Raw genomic sequence first — 23,330 nt, forward strand, 5'->3', positions numbered from 1 at the left:
ATGCTATCTCGGGCGATTAGGCGCTCGAGAGAAAAATTGGGGCTAATTTGCGGTGAATCTATGTTAAGCAACCGAGCTGCATTGAGTGATTTTACGCGCAATTAACCGCCCAGTGTTTGGCGCTAACCCGAGAAAGCAGCAGTAGCGGCAAGCCACCACCGACGACTCCCCATCAACCTCCACCGCGCCATGCAACCACCAACCGGCCTTATTCCCATTTTCTCCGCGGTCCGCAGCCTAATGAACGCCCTCCGAGAAGGCGAGCAGAGCGCCCTTCATGTGAGCTCCACCGGCCGGTGACCTCGTGCCGAATGCCGTGCACACTTTCTGTCATTGAGGCCGCTACACAGCCTAAGCGCTCAGCGGCTCCCAGGTCGCACAACAGCACGGCTTCTCCACTTCCCCAAGCTCGGGCATTCTCGTCGCTTCCGCTCTCGTCTTGGTCTTGCTAGCCGCCGTCAAGGCCTCGACATTGAACAATGTAGCATTCGACAAGGGTCCCCAGAAACAATCTGGCCCAAGCGTGCTGCAGCCACCATGATCCCTGCCCCAGTAGTTCACCGGAAGCGCCGCCGTCTTCGAGAATACCAATGCTTGCTTCTCTGACCTACGGCTGGCCTCTGACGGGCCCGCTCAGCCCGTGCCGCTGGTTGTCGTGGCCTTCTTCTATGGGGAGGCCGTGTATGTATGTTGGTGGCACAGCGACCCTGCCATCAGCCGATACTTGTCAAAGCTAACGGCTCCCGCCACTGCCACTCCACACGATAGATGGCTTGATTCCCCAATAGGTCTAGCTCTGATGGCTGCCGCTAGCGGGAGGGAAGAACGGGCTGCGGGATGGGCCCTGGATGCAGCCCATATGCATGGCCGTGGTGCCCGGCTGGACATGGTTCCCGCTGCACAAAAGCAAAATGGGCTTTGCGGCGTCCTGCTGCCATCCCTCTCAGCCGCTTTATAAAATCATCCGACGCTGACTGTTTTCTTGCTGCACTGCTGACCCAGTTCAAACACACGCAGTTTCCTTCCGTGCACCCACACTTCTTCTCCTCTTATACACAGCTCTCTCCCTTATTGGAGGTGGGCTGGCTTCCGGTCCCACAAATTTCCGTCTTTGCTGCTTTCCCTTTTCGTTTGCCGCCCGTATTACTCGAATCTCGTCTCACGTATCGGCCCTTGTTTCTCGTGCAACCTCAATCTGGGGACGGCGCTTAAATTTTTTCTTTTGAGCATTGAAGAAAAGAAGACTCCCCTTTACGACTTTTGGACCACAACCATCCCGTCGCACTTCTTCCAAAAGCTCTCGTTGCGTGGGCGATAGAGAAACTCCAAGCGGGAGCAACTCTCGGCCTCCGACCCATATCAACAACAGCAACTTGGAAGCCAAAGGACAGATCACTGTCATGTCGCCCTCAAACCCCATCACCTCCATCATCCTCTCCCTCCTCGTGGCGGCTGCCCAACTCACCGCCGGCAGCCCTATTTCCTCGCCAACTCAACTCGACAAGCAAACCCGCTCCTCTCACAACACCCATGACCGTAGCGGAGGCACCCCCGACCTGTCTTGCCTCACCCTGCCCACCATCCCCGGCGCTGCAACGCCTCTGCCCACGCCGCCGGCCGGCTACAAGCTCAAGCACATAGCCTTGGGCGTGGGAACGCAAAACTACACGTGCGGCAGCTCCTCTGAAGCCGTGGCCGTGCCCTCGTCGGCCGGCGCCCTCGCCTCGCTCTGGGACATCGGGCCCTTCCTCTCGTCGCCGCTGGGCCGCCTCTTCGAGAACGCGCTGCCGCCGCTGGCGCTGGCCATGTACGGCGCCCTGGCCTCGGTCGAGGGCGAGTCGTGGTGGGACGCCGTCATCGCCCAGATGCCCTGGAACCCCACAACATCCTCCTCGACCACCAACGCCAACACGCTCCCCTCGACCGCCTTCGGCGAGCACTTCTTCTCCTTCGCCGGCACCCCGACCTGGGACCTGCTCCCGCCGCTCACCATGTACCCTGACGAGGCCGCCAGCATCGTCTTCCAGGGCAAGAAGGAGGCCAGCCTCGCCGCCCCGCTCGACGCCTGCCCCGGCCTCGACGGCGAGGGCGCCGTGCCCTGGCTGTACCTGACCAAGGCCTCGACCACCGACGACGGCATCGCCGCCGTCTACAGGGTCGTCACTGCCGGCGGCATGCAACCCGACACGTGCGAGGGCATTGAGGAGCAGGAGATCGAGGTTAAGTATGCCGCCGAGTATTGGTTCTACGGCCCCTGATGACTGGTTAGCGCCTTGGGTTTCATTTCCATCATCCTTCTGTCTTTTCTGGCCGTTTATGTTGATGTCTCTTGGTCTGAGAAGGAATATCAGAAGAGTTGGGTCGCTCGCTGCGCAACCGGGTTGGGAGAGCCCCTTGCCTCCCTACTTCCAGTACTTTTCCTTTCTTCTCTCTCTTCATCCTCTTCCTGACCAGTGGCTTCTCGCCCTAGGCCTGGATTGGAGGTATTTCCTTTTCTTTTCTTCAACTGCTTGATATCCCTTCTGTTTGTGAATAAATTTTCAGGTCACTGTCGAGGGCTCTTAGGCCTAGTAATTCATGACTGCTTTCCCACCACCACCTCAGTATTCAGAGACGTTCGTCTTCTAAACGGCGTCAACCGAAGTGCGTATCATCGGTGATCCAACGAAGATTCCATAGAGACGTTGACCGATATATTTAAACTCCTTGCATAAAAGGCTTTTCTATACCTTATACGCTAAGTACGTACATACATACAGGAAGGTCTGTCAAATATATCAACCCAGAAGCGTCGACAGACTAATCCGCTTCTTTCCTCCCTTCTTCCCATGCTCGGGAAAAGGCCTCCCCCATCCTCAGGAAAACAAAATAGAAAATCGTACACCTGCTTTTTTTTCTTCTCCCTATCCACATTTCCTCGTAATCCACCTGTCTCATCAAGCCCAGCTCTCATGTCATTGCCCCTCGACCCCTCATCGCCACCTGTGGCTCCTTTTCTCATTCCCCTACTCTTCCAACGTCTTACCCTTCGCTGCTATCCCTTCAGAAAAAGCACGATGCAGAGCTTTCCCACTGTACAGACACGAACCCCACCCGAAAAGATGGAAAAAAAAAAAGAGATGAAGGGAATGAAGCACATGCAAAGAGGGTGCAAATGCCATCTTGAACGACAAAAATACAACACAGTGTTACATAGACGCAAAACGAGGGCATCAGACAAGGGAAAATATGCAACGAGCGACAGGAAAGGAGAGAAGCCACCGAAGCTATCAAAGCACACCTCTTCTTCTTTCCTTGCAAAAAAAAAAAAAAAAAGGGCTGCGGCACTTTTCGTAAACGGAAGTAGTTCGAAAGCGGAGTGGGAGGGGAAAAGCTGCCAACGAGCGATTGGCAGCCAGTGGCTGGAGATGATTGCTCCCGGCGAAGAGGGAGGGGGGCAATGTAGAGAGAAAAAGACTGCGGGTAGTGCAGCAGCGCATCGTTGGTGGTCGGATGGATCCTGTTGGCGGTAGGGAAACGTTTCTGAAGAAAGGGCGACAGGGTAGATGGTTCACCTCTGTGTCTGTGGCAGAGGGCTGCCACCGTGGAGGGAAGACATTCTCTCCCTATCCTATAACTCCCAGCTTCTTACGGTTTCCTCAAATCCACGCAGGAGGAAATGAGGTATTGTGCGCCCGTACATGCATGAGCGTGCCCTTGATCCCAGCAAAGAAACGGACTCAAGGACGCTGAACTATGGGGCTGCGCGGCATGTCGTGTAGGAGAGATTTCGGGATTGACGGAAAGGGTGAAGAGGAAACTCGGACAAGGGAAGAGAAAATGTGGAGGACCGCCCCAAGTATAAAGTATCGTGTGTCTGGTGTAGGTACTAGCGGTGGTAGGTTACGTTAAAAGGCCTCCTTCCTATCGTAGACATCATCAACTAAAAGGTAGTGCAGTAGGGTCCGCTATGTAGAAACAGCAAAATGACAACAAGAACAGCAAAACAAGGTAAAAACGCATAAAAACACACAAGACACCCAGTAAATGCTACTTTCATCTCCCACGGATCGTTCCGCTTCCTCAACGTGCTTCCTCGCTTTCGTCCACCAAGAAAAAAAAAGGATCAAAATCCCCCCTGACACCTCGGCCCACCTCTTTGGGGAATCTCTATGCAAGTGATGTGAAGAAAGACAACGACAAGGTTCGTAAACAAGGGTCGAAGAGAAGATGCTCGAAATGATGACCCCTCTCCCAACAATGACAGAACATTTTTCATCCCAAAAAGCACCATGCCACCCTTTTTCCAAACATTCTTCAACGAAGAAAAAGCAAAAGGATGCAAGAAATTGGCGCCTCCCAGGATTCGCGAAGAATTAATCACTCGCGTCGCGATGCAGGACAAAAGACATGAAATATGGGGACGGGGCCGGCGATAGTCATTCGTCGTCAGCTCGCAGGTCGCCGCTCAAGTCCCCCATCCTCTCCCGACCTCTCTGCGTGCCACCTCTTTCTCTCCCCCTCTCTCGCTCCAGTCTCTCCTTCTCCTTCGCCGCCTCTTTCTCCGCTTTCCGCTGCTTTTTCTCCTCTCTTTCCCGCTCTTTTTCGCCGCGGTCTCTGCCGTCCTTGGTCCTCTTCTTGAAGACAAGACTGCGCAGCCCTCTGCTTTCTCTTTCGCTTCTGCTCAGGTTCTCCAGCACATCGCTGTAGTTCCGGTCTCCCCTGGCCACCTGTGGCAAGGCAGTCGTCTCACTTTCTGAGCCATCCTCATCAAGAAGACCACCGGGCGAATGCTGCGTAGGGACGACGGGGCCCACGTGATACGTGGAAATTGACGTCGGCGTCGAATGACCAGGATCGCTGTACACGCTGCTCTCCATGCTTTGAACTCCGGGCGCGTGCGGGAGCGTCGAGTATGAAGCTTGCTGAGAAGGTACACGTGATACGCTGTTGTAGGAGGAATGCGGGTTGGCGGGATAGACACTGTTCGGCATAGTGAAGTTACCGCCTGCCATGCCTCCTGGTCCGTTAATAGGCGCCGGCCGAGGCCAGTCAGACTGAGGCGGAGTTCCCACAGGGGCCGGGTAACTGCCATGGCCAACGCTGTGGTGAAGAAGCTGCTGCTCGCTAACACCCATGCGTTCTTCGAATCCATGAGACGAACCCGGGGGCGTGTGCCTTCCGTGGCTGGCAATGTCAGCACCCATGCTGCTCTCCCCATCGTCATCGACATCCTCCTCGTCGCTCGTCTCTTCAATGCTGCCTTTCACACTACCGGCCTGGCTTGCATTTCCACCTTCGGTGCTGGGCGCATATCGGCTCGAGGAACGCGGGGTATTGTTTGTAGATGCTGCTGAACGGGCAGGGGAAGACGCCGCGACTCGATGGTGCGTGGCCCTCTGCGAGAGACTGCGGTTACTGCCCAACGTCCCCGCGGTTGTTGACGTGGTCGGCGTATCTGAGACGCGCTGCGCGTCGCGCTCACGCCCGGCAAAATCCCAGGGGTCACGCTGCCAGGTCACATTACTAGTCGCCCCTTGAATTGGCAAGGTGGGGGACATGGGGGACATCGGCCCGCCTTGAATCGGCAAAGTCCCGATTGTTGACGTTGGCGACATGGGGGCTGAAGCAATGGCAGATGACGGCGCCGAAGTGCCCGATCCGGTACTCGTCTCCGTGTCTCTGTGCTTCCGCCTCAGGCTACCTGATTCGAAACCGAGTGGCGGTGATTCTGTGGGTACCGGTGGTGGATACTCGGACGCCGGAGATATCGAGGTATGCTCCAGCTGTTCCACCAGTTCTTCCCACTTGACGCTGAGGGTGCTGCTGGGTCTTTCAGCGCGTTCGGCCCGTTCCAGACAGTCACGTGTTCGGGCGTTGAGGGCAACACAGATGTTGTGGAACTTTGCCAGGTCACCCTCCTCTTGCGCTAGATTCTCAGCAAGCTCTCCCGTGTTGTCAAGCCACAGTGTGACCAATTCGGCAAAGTTCCGAGCGTGGTCAATGAGGTACGGCAGGCTTGGGAAACCTTCCCTGCTGGTGGGTGGCAAACGCTGCAAGATTGCGAGCGGCGTGCTGTACGAAGGAGGGATCGGCGAGACGGACGAGGTGTTCGGCGAAATCGAGCAGATATCGTCAATGAACTTCTTGAATTCCTGACGGTGGCCATTCAAGAATGAGTTCATGGGCTCCATCCACTGTTCTTTGGCGCCAAAAGTCGACATGTTGGCAAGACCTTGGAGCGACTTTGCGATTAGGGTCAAAGTGCGTCGAGCGCGCATCTTGGGATGATCTGTTGAACATTAGCTGTGCCCCGTCCAACCCTGACTTGAATCAATCAAACATACCTTTCAGCAGGCCAAAAAGCTTAGGGTTCAGAACAGCCGGGCAGAAGAAACGCAAGAAGATGAAGCCACTGACGGAACTGTACGTGACAGTCCTCAGGAAGTCTCCATAGCGGTCTTCTGCGCATGCTCTGATATGCCTGAAGATCAAACGCAGCTCTGCAGGACATCTGTGAACGCTAGTAGCAATGGCTTCCCACATCTCCTCGGTCAGGCCAATGAGCCGCTTCCAGTTGCGCTGCACCTCGTGGGGGTCTCCAATACGGTTTGGATCGACTTCGCATTCAGGATCACGGTCTGCGATCTCCTGCAGCTTTTCTCCAAGTGTTTCTTCGAGGTACTCCTTGCCGAGACGCTTCATGTGGAAGTCGAGAGCCTTGGTTAATAGAGTGTTGCCGCGGAACAACAGGTTTGCCTCGAGTTTGGCATTGTTGCCCAAATCACGGACGACCAATTCGCGATCACCGGCGTTGGAGTAGGTCATGTCACCGGCATCGCCTGAACCCAAGCGACGACTGAAACGAAGCCGACTGACGGAGGTTTCCTTGGCTGTTCCGTCGATTTCCTCTTCAACAAGGGCCATTATCCACTCGCCGGCTTGGCCAGAGACTTGGAAGATGTTGAGGAGGCATTCGCTTAATCTCTTGAGCTCCTGCGGTATCATCGTTGCGATCTGGAGGGTTAGTCCGTTGGAAAAGCGATGTAGCAGTTCTGACATTGGCTGATAATCCCGCGCCATCAGAATCACCCCTTCCTCTGCTTTGACACGAACGAGCAGCTCGCCAACAGAGTTGCCATACATGTTAACCATGGGCCACCACTTTTCCACCTCTTGGCCAGATTCCATATCATCAAGATAAACGTCGACTTTTCCACAGGTCTGATCAAAAGAGATGCCCGCGTAACCCCCAGAACTGTCGTTGCCAGAGAAGGCATCTCTTGCCAGGTCCTTGGCATAGTCCCGGGCCTTTGATCCGTTATTTGGCGGTGTCGTCGGCCGCTTTTTGAGCAGCAGACTGGCCGTCGACAAAGCCGCTGGCAAATCCTGGAAATCGAACTCTTCCCGCCAGAAAGGATCCGAAGCGTCTTTGATCATGGTCCTTGCGCGAGTTTCGCCATCCAAGAGGACTTCGACGTAATAGCCACCTTGAAGTTCTTTGTTCCCTGATGAAGGACGTGGCCCATGATGAATTGCGCGGCCCTCCCCAAACTTGGGGCTCAAGGGCGGGCTTAGCCGGGCCTCGATGATGCGAACGTTGAGAGATCGTTCCATGCGGAACATGTCTAAGGCGTTTTGCGCTTGGGCCAGTTGTGACGATTGAGACCCCGGCGACTGCAAATCTTCTGGAAGACTGATCGAAGGTTGTTTCGGGCCGTATAACTGGGGTATCGTAAACGCGCGAAGAAGGACAAGCCAGACCTCATATTGCACCCGCGAGTCCAAAGACAGGAAAATTGGTCTGAGAAGAGACAAGGATGTGGAGGTGGACGTGTACTGAGGGTAAATGGCAATGCAGAAATCGCTGTCCAGGACGGTCGGATCCAGCCGCTGAACCGCACATCGTGAAAGCTGCGATAGCTGCACCACCGACACGAGCGTGACGTCAGTGTCAGAGTACAGCTTCAGCTCACCGTTCTCTCGCAGAGTGCAAGACACACGGCGCCACCTGCGAGCACCGAAGCTCTGCACGCGGGTTCCGGCAGCAGGTCGAGCCGATCCAGTCGCGGCGGGTTGGCCGGACTTGGGAGTACCGGTATTGTTGTTGCTAAATGATACATTTGTATCCCAGAATATCATCTTTCCAACTTTTATTATGGGTGCCTCCTTCAAAAGAGAGATCTCGGAATGCCGTCGGCTGTCGAGCGGCGGCCTGCCGCTTGCGCTTGAAAGTGGCTGCTGGGGCTTCGCCATTTTGTTCTGGATTCCTTTGGGGCGGATGGGCTGCCAGCACATGAGAGCTGCAAACCACGAATCATATTCCTCCTGGGTCGGAGGGCGGAGGTGAACCTCCAGGTTAGAATTGTGCAGATTAACATCGATGTATGCGGTGTAGGATTCCGCGTCGTACGCAGTCTTGACACGGCAACCTCGCAGATCCGGAATCAGAGTCCGGTGGTAGGAGTTGTCGTTCTTGGGCTCGTATACCAAGCTGCCAGTCTCTTCGTTGATGTAACAGTACGACAACGCCCAAGGGCTCGTATCCCCTCTTCTGAAAGCCAACATGCCCTTCATCCGTCCACACGTCGACCGCATAAGTTTGAGTATTTTCTTTGCGTCTGAGGCAGGGACCGGCGAGACCCACGAATCCGGTTGGGCCGAGTGTGAATGGGGGAGCGGAGACGTGGGCCGCGGCGGCTGCTTGATCAGGCGTGCCCGCGAGCCCGAGTTGTTCCGCGAAGAGGCAACGGGAGGCGGCGAGATGGTGGATGGGTGTCCGATGGAGGTGACGGTATCGTCGAGGCCCTGGAAGGGGACCTGACCGGTCGAGTGGACTGAGCCGATGCGGTGACGGTTTTTCTGAAACAAGGAAGCTGGCGAGCGGTCCCTGGACGTCCGTTCCTCCATGGTCCGGGTGCGCGGGCGGTTGGAGGGCTCTCGGGAGCTCCTCATCGCATACTCTCCATCGTTTGACGCCGTCGCCGTGCGGTTGACCAGGCCGCGGTGCATGTGCCTAGAGCCGTCGCGCGCCAGGGTCTTGGGAGAAGTCGCGGGAGAGGTTGCGGTGCTGAAGTCGGCTTGCAGGTGGTCGTCGGGGACGGACTGGGCGATGTCTGGGTTCGACTCGGGGGTAACCGGGCGGATGGTGGAAGAAGATTGCGAGAAGGACGCGCTGGGCAACGGCGATTCATCCTGAGCGTAGGGTGCGTCTTCCGGGACAGAAGTCGCCGTCTTCTTGCGGCGCGAGGGCCGGGCGGTGTCCATGATGCCGGACTAGTCGGCGGCCGTGCGGGTGGTGCTTGTGGTGGTGTTCCGGGCTCAAGCAAACGGCGCTCGTCCGCAGAGACCACTCGGTCCGCAGCTGGTCTGCAGACGCCTGCCACTGGCGCCCGCCGCGTGTAACGTGTGGTTGTGTATGCGTGACTGGCGAGCAGACTCGGCTGTGCGAGGCCCGAGCGAGACGCAGACCTGCGCGGCGATAACGCAATGAACACGACCCGTAGCGATGGCGAGCGCCCGCATTGGTTTGCCGTCGGCGAGGGTTCGCTGGTGTGGAGGACGATCGTGCTGGCGCCGCGGGTCAGGGAGGCATGCGGGCGTCGGTCGTGCTGGGGGCTCGGGGGCAGGGCCGGGGCGTTCGCAGCGCAGGAGCAGCTTCGCAGGAGCAGGAGGCGAGCGAGAGGCTCGGTAAGCTCGGGGGTGCTGCGTCGCGCTGGGGATGCCTTCGCTCGCGCCGCAGTGTCGGTGGGAGGAGGGCGCGGCTCTGTGCGCTCTCTGGTGAGCGGGAATGGGCGGCGGTGGACGTGATGAGAGCGGTGTTTGTCAGGGCGGGCCTGGTGTTCGTGGTTCTGCCTTCGCTCGAGCGATGAATAGGGCCGGGCGCTCGTGCCAATGCGACAGGGAAGCCCAGCAGCGTGCCCGCAGCGGTTAGGGCGCCTGCTCGGAGCGGGAAGAGAGGCGCTCGGGCAGGCCTGATGCTCGACTCGCCTCTGGTGCTGGGTTGCCGGTCCTGCCCATCGGTGCGGCTCCCCCCCCGAGCAGCCCGCTGGAGTCCACCCAGGTGCATGCAGCGATCTGCTTGAGCACCGCCGTTGCACCGCGCTGGCTGACACACTTCTCCCCTTGCGAGGCCAAGCCTTCGATCTGACGCTTCCACGCATGCATCCACGCCCAGCGTCGCTCAACTGCCCAACGGCGCCGCTCACCGCATGCAGCGCCGCGCACTGAGCACCGCCGCTCCACGCCCAGCGCCCGCCGGCCTGCCGCGCCCGCCCCCGTACCATAGCCGTCGAATCGCTGCCCTCCCAATCGGCGCCCGCCCCGCCCACTGCTAGTCGTCCATCAGCAGCGCCCGTCAGCGTCTTGGGCGCGCCGCCGACGACGCTGCAAGGGAGCGACCCGCCGCCATCTGCGTGCTGCCTCTCCCGCCCCTGGAAGTCCCAGACCCTTCGCTTGGAACAGCGCAGCGAGCACTCGAGCCACCCGTCGGGGCTCCCTGCGCCCTTTCTCATTACCGTGGCGCTGGGAACGGACAGCTGGCTGCCCGTTTGAATGCCTGCTGCTCCAGCATTGCACAAGGGCCACGAGCCATGTCAATAATTCTCCTATGTATCTAACTCTCCGAGCACCACATACGTGGCGCCACAACCGTGTTTCGTCCTGAGCTGCCGTTGTTTCGCACCGTCTGTGACCTCGAAACACCCGCCGTGCAGCCGCCAATGGCCTGCTGCTGTAATGAGGGCGGGTTCCTGACGTTCTGTCCCTGTCTTGCATTGCTTTTTTTTTTTTTTAAGCCGGGTGAACGGCCCGTACGTACCTGTGCTGCGCTGCTGCAGCAAGCTGCACCTGGATGTCGGCGTCAATGGCCGGGCAATGGAGTTAAAAAGGCCGTCAGGCACCCATTGCCTTGTATCAGAATGTCAGTCGGGCGCCGAATAGGGTCTTGTGCCCCATCTATTCTTTAATTGACTGCCTTATGCAGCTATAGAGCTTTTCACAAGTGTCGTGCGCTTGTGTCGCTTACCAGCCGCCCGAATCCATTTGCCGGGACCGCGTCTATTGTACAAGGCTGATCAGCACATGGCTTCTTGGTCCCAAAAAGCCTTCCTTGTAAGCACAGAGCCCGAGCGACAGGAGAGACGTGTCCCGTGTTCTAGCCCGACTGTGGGAAGTCAGTTCATCAGGCCTCTGCCAATGAATCAGCATTCAGCCATCTGACAGCCGGTGAATCAGCTCTCGACAAGTCGCCCCCACTGCGCCTGGTGCACATGCTTGCTACAAGCAGATCCGTAAGCAAATGCAACTCTGCCATACTCGGTGTATCTCAATAACAAGTATCTCAATCATGACGTGTGTACTAACCGTCATCCATCGCAATCGGTATAAACGTCCCAAAAAGGGGTAAAGAATCCGTCTCCATCATGCTCCAGCACGGAAAAAAAAAATTTAACGTGTAAGATGAGAGATAGACCCCACCCACAGAAAAATCAAGAACAGAGAAAAACAACCATCACCGCGAAGGGGAATCTGCCTGCTTGAAAGAGCAAACCACGCCAACATGCGCCCATGGTAAATCTTCTGCCCGTAAAAAAAAAAAAGAATGGAAAAAGAAACCAACCTAAAAAGTCAGGCAGAAGCAGAAAAGGCGTTCGTAGAAAAAAGCAGAAAAGGGGTACTCCGCGAACCAAAGCATACCTAGCCATCTGCACAGGTCCATCCCAGCTGAGCATCCTGAGCACCCAGATTACCCGTACTCGCACCGTCATGGCGGTGGCCAAGCCTGAACACATCAGCCCCTCTCATCACCATTCACATTTCGCATGTTCAGCCTGCCAAGCAGTACGACGTCGTAACTCGTGCCCAACCACAATGATCCTGGCTCCTTCACCTGAATGGCGGTCGATCTGAGCCTTCTGGCTCAAGACTAGCAGCACTCATGGGTTGGCTCGGGCTTCTCGCGCCGCTCAAGTCACCGCTGCCAGTCTTCCTCAATGCCTGTCGCATTGTCTCGACCATGAGCTCACCGCCGCTCAGCGGCGGGCTGTAAGCACCCTGAGAAAGAGTCGGACTTGCAGGCGCACCGCCTATACGTGGTACCTTCGCGTCGATTCCTTTCATGCTGGGAGCACCGCTGGTTGGGGGGCTCGTGCCGACGCCGCGAGAAGAAGCGGGGCTCCGGACAGGAGACGGCGAACGATTTGCGGTCGATGAGAGAGACATGTGGTGGATAGAGTCGCGGCTGGTCTCGGCGTGTTCTGCTTGCACGACATCTGCGAAGGAGATGAAGGAGAGACGGCGCACGTCTTCCTTGTCAAAGGAGCCGTAGTTTGAGCCATCGGCCCCGTCATCCGTTTCCGACTTAGAGGCCACCTCGTCGATCGTCGGCGACGACACAGCCTCGGTGGATCCGGAACTCGCGGCGATGCTGGATGCTGCGGGCTGGTGCGCAGCGTGCATTACGATCTCGACCTCATCCGGGTTCAAGTGATCGTCCGTGATGGCCTGGGCCGAAGCTTCCAGCACCGGCGGGATGTGATCCTCGGTTTGGATGTGCGAGGGTATAGCGGGCGAAAGTTCGCCCGGGAGGGTGTTCTCCTGCACATTGCGCTCGAATATTTGCGATGAAGCCGGCGAGTGGAGCCGCGGCGAGGAGGATCTGTAACCCCTGCTAGGGGACGCGGCGGACGAAGCATAGACGCGCGGACTGCCCTGAGGCGTGCAGACAAAGGCCTGGCGGGCATCGACGGGCGGCGAATGCCTTGGTGAAATAGGACGCACGGCAGCGCGCGCAGGCGTTGTCTGCAACTGCGACGGCGGCGCAGTCGCGTTTGCAGGCACGCCGGCTGGGGTGCGCGGCGGCGCCTGGTCCTGCTGCTTGACGGGCTTGTCCTCCTTCTTATCGGCGCTGTCCTTCTTTCGCCCCAATCCGAAGAAGCGGCGCTTGCCGGCCGACTTTGGGGTCGCGGCTGCGTCGTCGTTGGCGGCGTCGCCGTCGCCGGTGGTGCGGCGCTCTGGCAACAGGGCGACGGAGGAATTGCGCGGGCTGGGGCCCACAGGCATGGCCTTGGGTGGCTCCTGCAGGGCGCTCATTGAGTCGCTCGGAGGGCGGGTCGAGAGTGGGAGGAGATTTGGCGGGCGGTGGAGAGGCGATGCGAAGAGAGTGGTGTTGCGCTGGGGAGCGGGAATTGGGCGAGGCGCGGCGCTGGGAGCGATGGCTTCAGGGCCGGAGTCAAGCAGGCGTCACAGCAGGCAGCGGGCGAATGCGCAGAATCACGCAGGATTGGCCGGTCCCTGGGCTCTTGGAGGGCGGCGTGTCTGAAGAGGACGGACGACGTGGAGAGTGTTTGACGGGCGCTTCAGCGCAACGGTCCTCGAAGGCGCGTCATGTGCCGGATGACCCAAGGCCAAAGTCCAAGCTTGGAAGGCTGCACGCCGAAAGTCCAGGCCGCACCCTCGTGGCAGCAGGGCAAGTGGGGGATCATACGGCGGGGACCAGCAGAAACCTGCTGGCCGGCGCGCCCGATCGTCGCCGCCTCGCATCTTCACGCCCCTGTTTGCAATGATGCCAGCAGGCCTCTACACTGTGGGTTTCGACTGCCAATGACGACGCCGCCCCGATGTCACGCAGCACAGCACCTCCGCCGGCAGCCGCAGGCAGCTAACGCGCCGTTGGAAAGGGTCCACCCCGCCAAGCGGCGCCTCGGGCCTGCCCTTCTCACCTCACTCTCGCTCGTACTATCCGGCCCAAGACACTCCAGCGCCGACCGCCCACTCCCAGCTGATTCAGGAGCCGCCGCCGCCTGTCGATCAAGCATCCAAGCATCCCTATGACGCCGGTGGTAATGCTGATCGGCACCCGTCACGTTTGGGCTTGATGGCAAGTAACACGAGTAATTCGCCGCAGCCAGCGCGCGACACGACACCGCTCGCCGCCACGCAGCCTGTATACGTATCAGCCTGGCTTCTCGGCTGCACCCGCTTATCGCCTGCGCGGAGATTGACATTCTGTGGTAATGATTCGGGGGCTGCTGCGTGACCCCAACGCTCGGTCTCTCGGCCGTGTTGCCCGCCTTCGTGCAGTGCCTATTCGGGTAAGCCTGTGTCTGCTTCGCATATGCCGTCATGATCTCCTTCGACTCGATTGTTTGGGGCTGCCGCGCATCCACGTTACCAGAGCACCGCGGCACCGGCTCCTCCTTGGATGCGCGCATGCTGGCCCCTGGCTATCTCGGTATGGCCCGTCATACCCGAGTGCTGCCCAATCTAAGCCCTTCCAATCTTCCGGGTCAGGAGCATTTAAAACGTTTGGAAAGTACCAAGGCATGGTGGTGGGTCTGCTGCCTGTACTCACCGACTCGTTTGCTGCCCTATCGACGACGAACCTTCGGCGAAGTTACCTCGACAACCACGAGACTACTCAAACCTTGTCTTCTGGCAAAAACGAGCGTAGCCCTTTGACTCGTGACCATGGCCCTTCCAGTTAAACTTGCCGAAGCTAGTATAAAGAGAAGCCAAATTTGGACTTGTGATACCTTCCACGGAGCGTCCAGAGGCCCGCATCTCTACCTCTTTCGTTTCTGAGATTACCGAGTTGCAAATGTCAGTGCGGTTTGTTCATGTCGGTAAGGAAGTTGCCGAGGCTCGTAGGATTTTCCATTCAGCCGCCCGAAAGAACGATGTGCGTAAGGATTTTGGTCGTGCTCTTCTGTTGCGCGAGCGCGCACCGTCAATCTGGAAACGCAATCCGTTAAACGTGGGTGAAATTAATTACCGTAGGCTTCTCTATTTTCTGCGCTGCGCTAGAAGACTGCGGGACGGACATCAACCCTGATGGACTTCGGAATCGTCACAGATCTGTGGAGGCTAAATATGCCAGCACGGCCCGTTTGCCTAAGTAGTTGGTTCGTACCAAGTCGTATCAGATTAGTCGTCCAGATCGCAATTTATTACTAGACTTTGCAATCGAGGATTGCGGGAGAGTGAAGAACTTGGGGTTTGATCATTGAACCACAATTGTCTTAGCGCGCAAATTTTGACGCGTTGATTGCATCTACACTATCTCTCTACATGAACACCACCGGCCAGCCTCTGCAATCGGCCTAGGAACGATGCATCATGCTCAGCCGTTAGAGAGTCGTGAGTCTTCCAAGGTCAAAACAAGCCATTGCGTGCTCTGAAACCTCAGCGCATGACTGAAGGAAGGCCGAAGGTGAATTCCGTCCGTGACTGGGTGCCACACCCATGCCGCATCCCTGTCTCTATCACACTTCTTTGTCTCGTGCTTGTTCGTCTCCCATGCTTTCCGCCCCCGCTTTGTCCCAGATGTGTTGTTATCTTTAAGCCTTTCATTCTAAGCTTTCGCCACCTCCTTTTTTTTCCTTTCCCAAGTCTCATGACCATGCAGTGATGTGGGTGTGAATGTGAGGTCTAGTATGGACCGTTCATACCAAAAGTCTCGTCCGCCCTGGCGCGGAATTTGGCAGCGATCGGCGGACGGGACTTTTGGTATGAATCTCCGTACTGCAACAGACAACGTGGTCGAGTCGCCCATCCATACATAAATGGACAACATGTATGTAAATAATTGCAAAACAAAAGTCTGGCCCAGCTTTGCTAGAATACCAAGCGAACCAATCTGGTAGATCCAATTTGGTATCAGAGTTGTGAACCATTGAAGATCACGACACATGCTTAAAAAGCTTTGCTGATGGTGTGGTTGAATAGCATGGGTAGTGGAAAGTTCAATATCACTTTTGCGAATCACACAGCACACCTGTCCTCATGATGTGTTTAGGTTGCTCAGTCATCCATTTCATTTCCGGATTTCAAACCTGCTCTGAACCCGGAGTACATACTTTTTGAAAAATTTCTGTTTCCCGCCAATCAACCCCTACAGTCACCTGCTAGTAATGCATGCCTCTGCTACCAACGATATCATCGTGAGCAGGCCGAAGCTTTCGAAAAGAACAAACCAAACAAAAACGCCCACTTCTCAAGCTGGATATGTTCGGTTTGGGGGTTGTTTTTCTTCTTCCCACGCGGGACTGCAGTGACCCTCATCGGCATGTGAGCTGCCGGTCTTCAATCAAAACGCCAGAACAGACGGAACAGTGATGACCGCTCCGAAGAAAAGCAAATTAAACCCCATCTCTCATACTAAACCAAATTGCGCAAAGCCCAATTCCCCGATTACCGCTTCCTAGCGGCGTTATTGGCGAAGAGAAGCTTGAATCCGTTCTTCAGCGCACGCATGTCTGGGTAGTGATTCTTCTGAAGCTCGAAAGCATTCGGGATGACTTTCACAGGCCAGGAAGCGAGCTCAGCTTGTTGGCCCGCTTTGAAGCAGAGATGGAAGTACCCAGGGAACTTCGGGTTGATGCAGAACGCGTACATGCTACGTCTGGGGTTGGCTTCAGTGTAAGTCGTAAGCCATTGCTCTGTAGACTTTTGTTAGCGAATTACGGTTCATGGATTCGTAATGCGAAATGCCTACCGGTCTGCGCCCTGCTACCACTCTGGTATTTCTCGTCCGTCATCATCTCATCGACCTTCTTGGCCATAGCCTTGACGTGAAGTACGATCAACTCGTCAAGATCACTGTACGTGTATTTACCACCGATCTTGAGAGTACGTCCCAGACTGAACTCGTTCTCCTTATCCAACTCCAATACGTCGATGTGCTGATAGATGTTGTCAGACACCTTCCAGGTAACAGCAAGGTGATCCAATCCCTTGGAAGAAGGCCGGATAACGACATCGCCCCGACCTTGAGAGCCAAGGAACTCCTCCGCCTGGGCGGCGTTGAAAGGGCGGAAGAGAGGATGCTTGATGACACGCTGAGCGCGACCGGTCTTGCTTTCCTTTTCCTTGGCTTCTGCGTCCTTGTCGGCCTTCTCTTGGTCATCCGCCCATTCACCTCGAGGGCGGTCGATGTGCCGGTTGTGACCATCCTTAAGTTGTTTCTCGTTGAAAGAAACCTGACAGGACAATGCCTTCCGATTAAGGAAGGTAACCTTTGCTTGCACAGTCTGGTTCGACTGAAACACTTGCCTCGGGTCAATACCACGCTCCCCACCCACATTGTTGGGGAACTCAGGCTCGTTGCAGATGGCTTCCATGCCGCAGTCCAAGCGTCCTTCGATGTGGTCGGGGAAGACACGTCGAATCTTCACGGGAACAATCATGCCCTCAGATAGCGACTCACGAGTCTCTCCGGTGAGCATGGTGTAGATCTCGTCAGATGTCATGTAAGTAAACTTGTTGCGCAACTCCTCATATGGCACCTGCAATTCGGCACGGATGGTCTCGAGGGTGGCGCGCTTTCGCTGATGGAATTGTGCCTCCAGCTGCTCGGCATATTCTTCCAGGACCAGGTCGTTGACCTTTTCTTGAGCATCCTCACGGATGAGCCTCTTTACTACCGCGCCGGGGCCATTCTCATCTTGTTCGGCCTTGATGTCTTCCTCGTCCATCTCAAGTGCATCCGCCGCCATCTTGCGACCAAGATCATAATCTTCAGGATGCACACGAGTGGAGTCCAGGTAGTCGGATTCTGGCTCTGTCGGGTCATAGCTGATGTAGAGGAAGCTGGCACAGTTCGTCCAGACTTTGGGGCCAACGGATGGAAGAACCTTCTTGTCAGGGTCGCCTACAAGCTCGTCCCTCGTGTATACAACTCCGCCGTTGAGATTGGTGACCTTGAGAAGCTGCTGTGCCTTTCTTGGCCCAAGACCACACACGTACGGGATTAAGTTCGCGAGATAAGAGTCGGCGATGGCATCGTTGATCTCAATGCCGACAAGGTTCACGATGTCCACCATCGCCATCTCCAGGTACTTCATGAGTTTGTCTTGCGGGAGAAGGATTTGGTTCGGGTCGAAGGAAACTGAGATGATGTCTTTGCCGAGAGCAGCGTATTCCTTCAAGGGGCTTTGCAGGAAACGGGCTAGGGCGATACAGTACTTCACCAACGGAGGCTGGCCAGGATGATCCACATTGGACCTGTCGCTGGTATGGTAAAGTCGTGCAATCTCGTCGTTGACCATGACGACCTCAAGCTTGTCGCTCTTTTCGTTGCCGTCCTCGTCTTCGTAGTCAGCGCAATGGAGATCATGATCATCCACGATTTGTTGGAGATCCTTGTAGAGCTTGCGAGTCTCCACGGAGAAGCCGGATACGCCAATGACATCGGGTCTCCGCCGCTGAATCAACTCAACAAGGTCCTCGATATCCTTCGCGTCAGGAATGTACTTTTCTTTGTTTCCAGGTCGGAGGTCGTTGAACTTTCCTTGCTCGAGCACACGGCCTTCCTCATCAACCCAGGCATAGCAGACAGCGTCGCGGCCAGGAATACCGTTACCGTTGGACAGTGCGAGAACTCTGGGGATGGTACCAAGTTGCATGCCCTTCGGCTTGTACGGCGCCTGATCCAACTTCTCTGCGTATCTGTCCTTGCATTGTCTGGCCAGAGCATTCTCGCACTCTGCCTTGACAGTCTCCTTGACACCTTTGGCAATGATCCTTTCGAGCTTAGGCAAAGCCATATCCAGGATCTCTGACCGAAACTTGTTCCAGTTCGCGGCACGATCGCTAGTTCCATCCGAGCTGAGCAGTGACCTAAACTCTTCCTTGATCCTGTCGTAGTTCTGCAAGCGGACTTTGACTTCAACCATGCCTTCATCTTCGGCCTTAAGCATCCGCAAAAACAACTCAGGCCTCCTAGCCATGGCTGTGTACTCCTGGTTGCGCAGATACTTGAATTCGTAGTACGGATGATCCTCAGTGATCTTGCGGAGACCCTTCTCGGTTCGGTAGATGTCGAAAAGTCCACTGGTGTAGAAGGTGCGTCGCATAATGCTCCGCATCCTCGGGCTCATGACAAGCTCTTCCGCAAACATCGCCTTTGCTGAACGCAGGACTGCAGCGGAAGTCTGGTACTCCGGAGGCTCCAATAGATGATCGGCCATATCCTCTGGCATTTCTTGGGGATCCTCAGGATACAAACGGTGGCCTTCCTTCTGCAGGTTCTTCGCGTAATCGTCAGGAGTGATGCCAATGGCACGAACAAGGTTGTAGACCTTGCTTGCTCGGATTCTCTCATACACGGTGTTGCCGCCGCGCGTCCGTTTCTGGACACCAGTGCCGGCTTCCGCCTCCATGGTATTGACGTCTTTGAGCTGAGCCGAGTACGTGAAATGGATGTAGTCTTGGATGTCCTGGATCTCTTCAATCGATTCGGCCTTTGTGAGAAGCATCTCGAACACAGGATCCTCAACATTTGAAATGGTCCTCAGCGTGTCGTAGGTCTTGATGAGGGCCTCTCGTTTCTCTGACAAAGCTCGAAATTTCAAGTCCAGTTCGAAGATTTCCCATAGGTCTGCTTGAGTGAGAAGTCGCTGGGGCCCGGAATTTCCGTCAATGTCGTCTTGATCTTGCTGGGAGCTGGAGTGGATCAAGTAGTCCTTCCGGTGGTTGAAGATGAAAGGAACTTCCAGATCCTCGATATTCATGAGCTCCAAGACCTTTCGAACGGCCTTCTGGAAGGGTTGTTCGCAGCTTTGGCCAAGGCGCTTCTTGGGCCAGAGGAGTTTGGATACCCAGAGGGCCTCTACACCCAAACGGTTTGCCATTTCATCTTCGTCGAGTTCCAGTGGTTTGAATGGCTTCCTAGCAAGCTGGAACCGCTCAGGGACGTCAGTAAAACGGATCGTGTTGTCCTCGTCCGTCATCATCTTCTCTGCGAGCTGGGATGGCTCGAACACATCCTTCAGCTCCAAAGGCTTCTCGTCTCCCAGTTCCTCCTCGTCCTTCTGTTCTTGAAGCTCCAAGGCCCAGTCGTATTCTGTGCCATCGCCGAATGCATTCCGGTAATCCTCCATTTCGGCCTCATCCAATCCAGCCTCCGGGAAACCCACACCGGCAACGGTCCTCTTGCCAGGCCTGGCGACCTCTCGGTCTTCCTCGTCTTGTAAGCCCTCTTCGTCGTCGAAGACGTCTTCTTCAATGAAGTCGGCGAATTCATCGGTGACGCCGCCCCTCTGTTCCCGGCGGGAGGGCCTCTCGTCATATCCGTCGCCAAGGTCCTCGTCTTCATCGGAGAAAATATCGTCGACACCGCGGGGGCCTCGTTCCGGACGCTCTTCCCTGTGGCCGCGCTTGAGGCGCTTGAATTTGGACTATGGCACGTCAGAACCAGTTTGCACAACAGGATCACACAGACGCATACCTGAGTGGGCTGCTCCCGAGGGACTGTCTCGCCGATGAGGTCAAGGTCCTCCTCGTCTAAGGCAGCTTCTTCTTCCTCACGCTCGGCCCGCCGCCTCTTTCTCCTCTCGCGCCTGCGGGCGCGCCGCTCCTCTTCATCCTCTTCATCTTCGTCAACGATGAAGCCTTCGCGAATCTAGAAGGGACGTAAGGTGAGCGTGTTGACGCAATGGCAGGAGAAGGGTGGCGCAGATACTTACAGCGGCGGCGGCTTCCTCGTCGTCGTCCTCGTCTTCCTCCTCGCTGGAGTCGTCCATTCCGCGTGTATTGCGGGCCGGCTTGCCCTCATTCTGGCCGGCATTTTCCTCGTCGTAGTCGCCGTCGTCAGACTCGCTGCCTAGCTCGGCGGCGGTGTCTAGCAGGGGATGCGCCATGTTGTGAAGTTACGATCGGCCGGCGAGATGCGAGGCTTGTGTAGCTGACGTGGCGGGAAAGCGGTGCGCCGGCGGGGGCGCGCGACAACGAGGCTGGCCGAGGTGCTCGGGCGCGTTTGGTGGATGGAGTTGTCGGCTTCGCAGCAGCGCTGGTCACCGCGACGCCAGCAGTGAACATGAAAGCTGAGCGCGCCAAGGCGGCGGCGTGCCAAGCATTTTCTCACCGCCCGCCGGATTGGGCCGCTGACATAACCGCAGGTCGGGCCGTACCCGACCCGACCCCTCCGCGCAGCGAGAGACAAGCGGACACTGTCCTGGCGGCTCGCCTCTGTGCGCCGTGTCCTATGAACCCGGCCGCTATAGTTGCTCGTAACGGCCTCACATCATCACCTCGCTTGCCAGGCGATGGCACGCGCAAGGAGCGGCAAAACGCAACGCATCTCGTCTGTAAGATCGCCGGCGCCCGTAGGCACATGTGAAACTGAACGTGGCCGCCAGGCCGCGTTGAAGCCTGAGCGCTCAGAGCAGCGCGCGATGATTTCTGCGGATCATGCAGAGAGGAGCCTCCGCAGTGAAACAGCCCCGCTGCCGCTAGTCCGTGATATTCATGACTTGCGACTCCGTCTCATTGTGCCACTGGTCAAATAGCAGAGCTGCCGCGATGCGGCTTGCAGGAACCACCAGTGCCCGCCTGCTGTTCGGACGCTGATTGAACCGCCGCCCACTGCACGCCCCGTGCCCCACGCCCCAGCCAGCGCGTCACGGCGTTCTCGACTGCAAACGCCCGCTAACCACCACCGCCGCTCAAAATCCTGTTCCAGCCCACCGCGCGCCGTTGTCCTGTCTGCTCACCTCGTTCGCTCGCACCCGACCAGCACTGCTGTCCTTGAGCGACTCTACCCTCCAACCGGACCCACCGTCGCGCCCAAAGCGGCAATCCAATAGTTAGACGCCCTGCCCGACGGGCACCACACCCGGTACCTCCTTTCGCCAGCGGACTCCCGATTGGTGCACCACGCTTCCGCCGCCGCAACGCCCTCGCAGCTCTGCCGCCGTTACGTCCCTCCAACTCCTGACCTCTTCTGCGGCCGCCAGCCCACCGCCCACCGCCCACCACACCCCCCACAGCCCATCGAGCACAGTGACGCAACCACGCGCCCAACATGGCGGATTCTCAGTTCAAAGTCCGCACGATGAAGCGGAAGAACGTCAAGGGCCTGGCGCTGAATGCGCCCCAGCCGCGCGCCGCGCAGTCTGGCGCCGACGCACAGCTGCCTGGATCGCGCCGCGACGACGACAGGGCCGCCGGCCAGCTGGAGATTGGCGTCGAGTTCAGGCTGGACCTCAGAGCGGAGGACCTCATCGTGATAAGAGAGCTCGGCCATGGCAACGGAGGCACCGTCAGCAAGGTCCAGCATGCTGCTACAAAGGCCATCATGGCCCGCAAGGTGCGTGGATTTATCTGCTTAAATCCGAAGCTGTCCCGATTGTTAACAATCTCCCTGCAGATTATCCACGTCGAGGCGAAGAACGAAGTCCGCAAGCGGATAGTGCGCGAGCTGCGCATCATGCACGACTGCGCCTGCCCGTACATTGTATCGTTCTACGGCGCCTTCCAGAATGAGTCGGGTGATGTTGTGATGTGCATGGAGTATATGGACTGCGGGTAAGGTGACCCACGGCTCTCGGGAGTACCAGGAGAAGTCTAACAGGAATGCAGCTCGCTCGACGGCATCTCGAAGAACTTTGGCCCCGTCCGCGTCGATGTACTGGGAAAGATCGCAGAAGCAGTTCTTGGCGGCCTCTCGTACCTGTACAAGCAGCACCGGATCATGCACCGCGATATGAAGCCGTCCAACATCCTGGTCAATTCTCGGGGACAAATCAAGATTTGTGACTTTGGTGTTTCGAGCGAGCTGGAGGGCTCGGTCGCGGAGACATTCGTCGGAACCGGCACCTACATGGCCCCGGAGAGGATCCAGGGCGCAAAATACACAGTCAAGTCGGATGTCTGGAGTGTGGGATTGACCCTGATGGAGCTTGCCATTGGCAAATTCCCCTTCAACAGCGACGCGGACGACGAAACCGGTGGACCGCAGGGCATTCTGGACCTCTTGCAGCAGATTGTGCTCGAGCCCGCCCCCAAGCTTCCCAAGAGCGATGCTTTCCCGTCGATTCTGGAGGAGATGATCGCGCGCTGTCTGATGAAGAATCCGGATGAGCGGCCAACGCCTTGGGATCTATATGTATGTGCCTCGTCACCCCTCTATCCTTTTCCCTTAAGCTAACTGTTCAAACAGGAAACGGACCCCTTCCTCCTTGCTGCTAAGCGTACTCCGGTGGACCTCGAGGCGTGGGCGGTTAGTATGATGGAGCGCCAGAACCGCAAGTCCCATCTGCAGCCGACACCTGCATCTGCAAAGATGCGTGAACAACTCCGCGCATCCCCGAGTCACAGCCCAACGCCGTCTTCTGCTTCCAATGGCCGTCACACTCCCACCTCGAGCCATACCCCACGCTCTAGCGGTAGTCAAGACTCCAGAGACGGTAGAGAGAGACCACAGTACCCAGCCAGGACTAGCAGCGCGGGCCAACTATCTGGCGGTCAGCCCATGCAATTGCCGATCAGGCCAGCACCCCCGCCAAGCAACCCGCTTCCGCAGCCGCCGAGGAAAATTTGAGCGCTGCATATGGGCGAGAAACAGTGCAGAA

The 23,330-nt window shown here is 57.1% G+C and overlaps 6 protein-coding genes across 6 annotated transcripts; 3 read left to right on the forward strand and 3 right to left on the reverse strand.

Annotated features, from left to right (window-relative positions):
* Window positions 1-189: 189 nt before the first annotated feature.
* LTHEOB_2407 (Amyloid beta A4 precursor protein-binding family A member 3) lies at window positions 190-541 on the forward strand (the record flags this gene model as incomplete). The annotated part of the gene is made up of 2 exons (XM_035511216.1): window positions 190-279; window positions 374-541. 2 exons carry the CDS (start codon window positions 190-192, stop codon window positions 539-541), a joined length of 258 nt encoding a protein of 85 aa, XP_035364116.1.
* Window positions 542-1,400: 859 nt separating this feature from the next.
* LTHEOB_2408 (Malate dehydrogenase protein) lies at window positions 1,401-2,258 on the forward strand (the record flags this gene model as incomplete). Its single annotated transcript, XM_035511217.1, has 1 exon — window positions 1,401-2,258. One exon carries the CDS (start codon window positions 1,401-1,403, stop codon window positions 2,256-2,258), a length of 858 nt encoding a protein of 285 aa, XP_035364117.1.
* Window positions 2,259-4,418: 2,160 nt separating this feature from the next.
* On the reverse strand, window positions 4,419-9,246 carry LTHEOB_2409 (Ras GTPAse-activating protein; the record flags this gene model as incomplete). The annotated part of the gene is made up of 2 exons (XM_035511218.1): window positions 4,419-6,271; window positions 6,327-9,246. The coding sequence occupies 2 exons, from the start codon at window positions 9,244-9,246 to the stop codon at window positions 4,419-4,421; spliced, it is 4,773 nt and encodes a 1,590-aa protein (XP_035364118.1).
* Window positions 9,247-11,865: 2,619 nt separating this feature from the next.
* On the reverse strand, window positions 11,866-13,071 carry LTHEOB_2410 (uncharacterized protein; the record flags this gene model as incomplete). The annotated part of the gene is made up of 1 exon (XM_035511220.1): window positions 11,866-13,071. One exon carries the CDS (start codon window positions 13,069-13,071, stop codon window positions 11,866-11,868), a length of 1,206 nt encoding a protein of 401 aa, XP_035364119.1.
* Window positions 13,072-16,170: 3,099 nt separating this feature from the next.
* LTHEOB_2411 (Transcription elongation factor spt6) lies at window positions 16,171-20,618 on the reverse strand (the record flags this gene model as incomplete). Its single annotated transcript, XM_035511221.1, has 4 exons — window positions 16,171-16,418; window positions 16,475-20,156; window positions 20,207-20,380; window positions 20,445-20,618. The coding sequence occupies 4 exons, from the start codon at window positions 20,616-20,618 to the stop codon at window positions 16,171-16,173; spliced, it is 4,278 nt and encodes a 1,425-aa protein (XP_035364120.1).
* Window positions 20,619-21,781: 1,163 nt separating this feature from the next.
* Window positions 21,782-23,142, forward strand: LTHEOB_2412 (Map kinase kinase ste7; the record flags this gene model as incomplete). The annotated part of the gene is made up of 5 exons (XM_035511222.1): window positions 21,782-22,066; window positions 22,127-22,284; window positions 22,339-22,864; window positions 22,919-22,978; window positions 23,077-23,142. 5 exons carry the CDS (start codon window positions 21,782-21,784, stop codon window positions 23,140-23,142), a joined length of 1,095 nt encoding a protein of 364 aa, XP_035364121.1.
* Window positions 23,143-23,330: the final 188 nt, after the last annotated feature.

The sequence above is a fragment of the Lasiodiplodia theobromae genome, assembly GCF_012971845.1.
Source record: "Lasiodiplodia theobromae strain AM2As chromosome Unknown scaffold_6, whole genome shotgun sequence".
NCBI classification, from domain to species: domain Eukaryota; kingdom Fungi; phylum Ascomycota; class Dothideomycetes; order Botryosphaeriales; family Botryosphaeriaceae; genus Lasiodiplodia; species Lasiodiplodia theobromae.